At 40.8% G+C, this 6851-nt stretch overlaps 1 protein-coding gene across 1 annotated transcript; it reads right to left on the minus strand.

Moving 5' to 3' along the window:
* Positions 1-3392: 3392 nt before the first annotated feature.
* On the minus strand, positions 3393-3890 carry LOC111869099. Its single transcript, XM_023860324.1, has one exon. It carries the CDS (start codon positions 3888-3890, stop codon positions 3393-3395), a length of 498 nt encoding a protein of 165 aa, XP_023716092.1.
* Positions 3891-6851: the final 2961 nt, after the last annotated feature.

Raw genomic sequence — 6851 nt, forward strand, 5'->3', positions numbered from 1 at the left:
AGCACGATAACTACTTCTCTTTTATCTTGTCAATTTCCGTAGTTGCAGTAAACAAGAATCCCTTTTCCTTTAATAGGCGTAAGATAATTGTATTTCTCTTACGCCACGTAAGCGTGATAATAAGCCAGCACTCAACAACAACACAGTACGATTCTCAGTAAACAGTGAGCTGATTACAGCCGATGTTATCTTAAGGTAACCTTCATGAGAAGCCAATAGACGCTCAGATGATCAATAAATCCCCCGCCCTTCTTGAAACCCGAAGGCTCATTACTGCTTTCACACAAGAGCCACTCACTTGACCTAATCGAAATCACATCACATCACATCTCTGGACGCTACTTAAAAGAAAATTTCACATTATCATTCATTAACATCGAGATGTCCCGGGTGATCTGTTCTCTTAAGATTTTCCGCCTCAATGTTTTATTTACTTACCATTTAATAATGTGTGCTGCATGTTCCACCTGCCCCTGTTCAGTGATTTAGGTTAGCTCTTTCCGACAGACCCAACAGAGTAGACGCCTTTCGCCCTTTTACCTGAAGATGGAAACAGATCCAGTTTCCGAAACGCTGTGTTGTTTGGAATACTGGACGATGGACATGTCCAAAAAAATCAGTCATCCCACCCTAATAATACTGACTAAGGATAAAAATTGTGTAATTTTCTCTTTTCTCTCTCTGTCTTTAAAATATTGTCCTCGGTCATTTTTTCTGGAACACCCTCCAACACTGTTCCTCCCTTAGATTGAGAGACCAAGTTTCACAACCATATAAAAGGATAGGCAGAATTATAGTCCTTAACGTAATGTTTCACATGTGTATGATGAGAGGAAATTCGTCTGCAAGTTTTCCTTAAGTCAGAATTGACACTTGGTCATAAATACAGCCACTTCTTGCCATCCGCTTCCTGAAGAAAGAAATATAACAACAACCACCGCAATACCTGCTGGTGAGGACAGAAAATTGAGCGTGTGTCCGGACCCAGAGTGTTGAGACCCGAAATAAAAAGAAGAGGGTGCTGTGACGTTGATGGATCGGATGAATGGCGTTTGCTACGGGGACTGCAGCACAGTATGGTTTTATGTAAACGCTCATCATGTGTTATTTGCCTCGAGCGGAGTCCCACACCAAAAGGCCACTGCACCAAACCATACATCGAACGTCGAGGTATACATGCAAGCATTCATTATCTCGTTTCTATTCCGTCTGGCCCCAAGGTTTCATCATATCCTTACGTTGTAAAGTGTGGGAAGAAGATGAACACTGGTCGTGCGTAGTACTGGCTGTAATTTAAACACAAGTTCAGTATGCAACCACCTTTCTGAAGCAGGTTTATCTAATTCCTTATCTCCTACCTATAAAAAGGTAAAGCTGACCCTGTAACAGGTCGTGAAGGACCATAATGGTGTGAGAGGTCGAGGTTCCCACATCCTCTAGACAGTCGGCTCATAGATGACTGTAAAGTTGTCAGCTTTACGAGCCGGCCGTACTTTACCCCCCCCCCCCCCACGAAAATTCCTGGTACTCATTTCTGTAAGAGGCTGAGTCGATCCCAGGGCAATAGTGCGGCTGGAATAATTAGGTCAATCAAAAAATCCAATGAACTCTCCTACCTAAAGTAATGAGAAAGTGCACTTGTCATTCAGTATTTTATAATATACAGAACATTCAAAGGCAAGAAATGTCTTCTCCTGTTCGATCGCTGGGATCGTGGGTTCGGATCTCACTCAAGACATGGACGTCTGTTTGTGTTCATTCTGTTTGTGTCAAGTAGCAGTCTTGCGACGGGATAATCCCCCGTCCAAGGAGTCTGCCAACTGTCATATTAAGAAACTGGAGTGAAACGAAACCTTTCACAGATGCCTTATATTCCAAGTGGGAACAACAGGAATGGAAGCAGAAGAAGAAGAAGTATACAGTCAATAGCCTTCCCCTCTGCAGCTGTATCCTCATGATCGGAATATCCCTGAAGTTCACACCATCAAAAACCATTTAATAGCTAACTCAAGGAAGGGTATATACACAACGGCATGAAGACGTAGCCCAAAGTGACACTTATTTACTATACTGAGGCCACGAAAGCTGTTCAGCATTCTGGAACATTATTGTAAACAGAATCACCACACATTCAGTCATAGAGCAATTAATTTTCCACAGGTCATACAAATTTTAAGATAATTTGTCTGTATGCTTGTTATTTCTGAAGTACGTAAAATATAATATTAGATTAGGACATTTGCGGGGGAATTTTAGTTTTTCACAACAATGACTTGATGAGTTCTACCATCTGTATAACTCAATGTAGTCCGGTGAAATTCAGGCAATAATTCTTCAGGACACATTTTATATGCTTACGCGTCTAGCCTAGTTTCTCGGTAAACCGATTGTTAGCAACTTACTCGTACAACAATCCCGAAAACTTCCTGTGCCCCTTTAATGCAACAACTAATCATTTAATCACCCAGCAAGCTAATCCATCTACCATCCATTAAATCATTTACAAAATCGTTCATCCTCTTAGTTAACCTGTCAATCGCTAGACAATCAGTCGCTTCATTAATCAGTTCCTCTGTCTATCAGCCAACAAAATATTATAATCAATAAGTGTGTGAATAAGTAAGCTTATAGTATACATCAGTCACATGTGCCTTCTCACATAGAGTAGTTAGGCAATACACACACACGCAGTAACAGAGGTACAACAATACGTCCGCGAATTCGCCTTATAAAGTTAACGGGGGATTTTGGCAACTACAAGGAAACCTTCAGAAGCGCTCTGCAGGACTAAGAGCTACAGGTAGATATAAATTGTTATGGAGCCCGTATTTATAGTTTTATATGGCTCTAATATTCGATCTGTCATCCTGAGGGAAAGAACCTACATCTTTGCCTCTGCAAACATAGTGCCGCGAAAACTGTTTGGACAGAGGAAGTACTTGTAAATAAGATCTAAAGGATCCCGACGATGGAGAATAGGTATTAAAACTAAAATTCTGGGCTGTATCCATCGTCCCAGTCAATTGAACCACGACGTTTCGGAAGCTGGATCTGCTACCGTCCTCAGGTGAGTATAATGGAGATAAAAAGGAAAAAATTGGGAAAGAATTAAAAGGTAAGGAGGGTTCTTATGTATCCTATACAGTTGGGTCCCTTAGATCAAGCTAATCTCAATCACTGGACAAACTGGCAGGGGACGAAATCAAGGGTGATCAATTCATAGTGGGAAATTGTCAATGGGAGATAAAAAGACGAATCAAGATAAAAATTATTGAAAGGCCCAAATCGTCTGGGACAAGGAGCAAAGAAAGAATTGAAATATTCTACAGGAATATAGAGTGAAGGAGAAAAGGAAAAAAAAAGGAAAAAAAAGGAAAAAAACTTAGGGAGTTCTAATCACCCCTCTTCTTGCTGTTATGAATGCCATTCATTTCCTCAAACACCAGGGGTGACCAAATGATGGAGAAATCCAAGCTGGGTTGGCTGATCGTGTTGCCAGCCCAAGCCATATATGCTGCCTCCTTGTATTTCCTGATGGTAGCGTTCCTCTCGAGGTCCAGGATCCCCGTTCCATCCCACTTCACAGAATGGTCCTCCTCGTAGGCATGTTGGGCCAATCTTGACTTATCCAGAAGGCCCTCCTTGAACATGTGCTTGTGCTCACGAAGTCTCACTGCCAGTGGTCTTCCAGTCTCCCCGATGTAATATCTGCCACACTCACAAGGGATACTGTAAATACAATGTGAGGTATGCTGAGGTTCTCCTTTTGGAGTGGTCTTGACAAACATACTCTTGAGGGTATGTTTTGTTTGAAAAATGGTTTTGATCTTGAACCGTTCAGCTATCCGTTTGATTTTTTCGGAAACACCCTTAACGTATGCAATGTACATAGTACCCATGTAATTCTGTTCTGGTCGAGAGCAGGATTTTGTTTTTAAAGGCAGAGTCGATAAAACTCGGGGGGTACCCATTCGTAAGGAATTCCCGTCTTAAGTGGGATATTTCTTTATGCTGGTCATTTTGGTCCTGGCAAATGGTAATGGCTCTTTTTTGAAGACCCCGGAAGTACTTGTAGGCTGCAAAAACTTGCATAATTTTCAGTCTCCACCAGAAAGGTAGTTAATAGAGCGATAGCATTAAGGGGATTGAAATGAGTGGGACATATAGCACGGATGTAAGAGATGAGAAATTCTTAAGACATTTTAGTCGGAAAAATCAAAGGATAGAGATAGCTTTGGAAACCTAGGCTTTGATGGGATGATAAAATGAAAATGGATCTTAAAGAAATGGATTATGCAGTTGTGGACTGAATTCAGCTGTATCCAAGTGTGGGCTGTTTTGGAAAGGTTAAAGAAATTTTGGATTTTATAGAGGGAGAAGTATTTCTTGACCGATTTATGGAATGTTAAGTTTCTCAAGAAGGATTCTGATACTTTTAATTACCTTCAAAGTATATATGGATAAATACCGTCTTAAGTGCAACAAATTTTATTGTAGTTTTTACTTCTTTTTCCTCCTCCACACTACATGTTTCGGCCCTAAATGGCCATCATCAGGTGTGTATCACTCACGTAGCTGTTACACTGCTTGTTAAAATTTAAAATTACTAGTCTTTCTAATTGTATAAAATCTTTGTTAATCTACACGCGTCGATTTGATTTTTAAAATTTGTTGCACTTAAGACGGTATTTATCCATATATATTGTGTGAGTGTAACAGGATGCTGAAATATAACATTGTAAACCTTCAAAGTACCTGCTATACTGAACTTTCGTTCGTCACTTTAAACCACTTCAGGCAACCAATAATATTTCACTTCAAATAATATATCTTACATACACGTAGTTATACTAACAATCATTGATGACATACACACACATATATACATACTGTCACGTGTAAGGGTTTTCACTCGTGACTTATAAGACGGGGTTTGGATTGGATGATTGGATTTATTGCAACTTATACATTAACAAATTGCAATTACGGGCAATACGAGTATAGCGCTGTCTCTGATTTACACACTTAACAGTTCACAGTTACACACGCACTAGGATTCTCAGTCTTCACTAGTCGTATCCTGGCAACATAACAGTCGCACTGTCACCTCATATTACACACGAAGTCTTCTTTTCACAGTCTAGTTCCTTTCTTGCCATTATTCTGCAACTGCCAATTCCGAAGACTCGATTCAATTCAATTCCTCTGCTCCCAAGATCATATTCCGGCAGGCTGGCGTCTCGAAACTCGACTCTTCACTCTCTGTTGCCCAGTTTAATTCTTCTTTATAACCACTTTGCACGGCACCCACGGAAAACGCGGTCTTATTTTGTCCTGTATTTTTAGGAGTGTTTACTGCACCCTCGCATAGCAACGGTTGTGGCACGGACCACAAAGAAAACATTCTCTCTATTGTTGAGGCGTGTTTACCGAGTCCTTGTCAAACAATGGGTATGCACGTCACAATACATATATACATACACACATACATACTCGTACAACTTGGATTGTATTTATCGTATCGATTTTTAGAATTAATAAACTAGTGGCATGAATAATTAATTAATTTTAACGAAATTTCCGAAAGGAATGGCAGTCTATTGTGTGATGCCTTTCTTTAACATCATAAATACATTATTTTTTGTTATTTTTACGAAATTCGATTGGCACTGAGGGCATCAGTGTCAATATGTTAAAATCCCAATACCAATAATAACAATCTGGCAATACTGCCAACATTTGAGGCGGACTGAATAAGAAATAATGTATATACCAATATTCAAGCAACTGTTCCACTTCAAATTGTGACTGGGCTTAGCCAATAACTTTATTTTCTTTTCCCGATTATGATGTTGTCTAACCAACTACTAAGCACATTTATAAAGTAGATATGTTTAAAGGGTACGATCCCGGGTCTGGTTAAGTGGGATTTGTGGTGGAGAAAGTGGCGCTGGGGTAGGTTTTCTCCGAGTACTTCGGTTTCCCCTGCCAATCTTCATTCCACCAATTGCTCCACAATCACCCTCACCTATCATCTGGGGCTGGTACAGTAGGCCGGAAATGGCCGCAGTATGAGGGACTTAGTCCCACCCCACTAGCAATAAAAACAGTTATGTTTAAATGTTTTATCTGGTTGTCAGTTTCGTGTGTATCACTTTTTTACGCATCTAAACTAAGAAGGAACATGGCGATAGAAAATTCTTTTAAGTTTATGTTTCTGTGAGAAACTGACAGGTTGAATCTATCCCCATACAGCACACGGATGTAGGCATCAACCGCTCGATATGAGTGGTTGAACTGCACACATTGTCCCCTGTAAACGAGTCATTTTTGTGTGGTACACCTTCGCCATGTTGAGTCATAGGTGGAGGCCCCATGTTTGAGGGGCTCAATGCGCATATTGCGTTCAGACTAATTATGTAACTCTTGTATGGAACGGACCTAAAAAATAATTCTGAGGATATATCATGGAGGCTCGGTGTCGCGTATCCCACTGGACATAAAAAATTAATGAACTGGCCCTATATAATTAAAACCAAACTCAACACCTATAGGGTGATTAAAAAGTAACTGGGCACTTTTTCTTTTTCCTTGGCACTACAGTCCCAGTGGGCCTAGTCCTACCTCCATGAACTTCTCCGTTCACTTCGGTTTTTCTAGATCTTACACGTTCGGCAGGACTCCTTGGGCGGGTGATCAGCTCGTCGCAAGGCCTCTACCTGTACACAAACACAGAAAAACGCACACACACAAACTAAACATCCATGCCCTGAGTGGGATTCGAACCCCCGAACGCGGTTTCCAAGCGAACGAAGACAGCACATGCCTTAGACCGTTCGACTACCGTGACC

The sequence above is a fragment of the Cryptotermes secundus genome, unplaced genomic scaffold (genome assembly GCF_002891405.2).
Source record: "Cryptotermes secundus unplaced genomic scaffold, Csec_1.0 scaffold404, whole genome shotgun sequence".
NCBI lineage: Eukaryota > Metazoa > Arthropoda > Insecta > Blattodea > Kalotermitidae > Cryptotermes > Cryptotermes secundus.

Excerpts from the sequence above, each read along its gene's own strand:
- LOC111869099 (XM_023860324.1), bottom strand. The coding sequence starts at position 3,890 with ATGTACATTGCATACGTTAAGGGTGTTTCCGAAAAAATCAAACGGATA.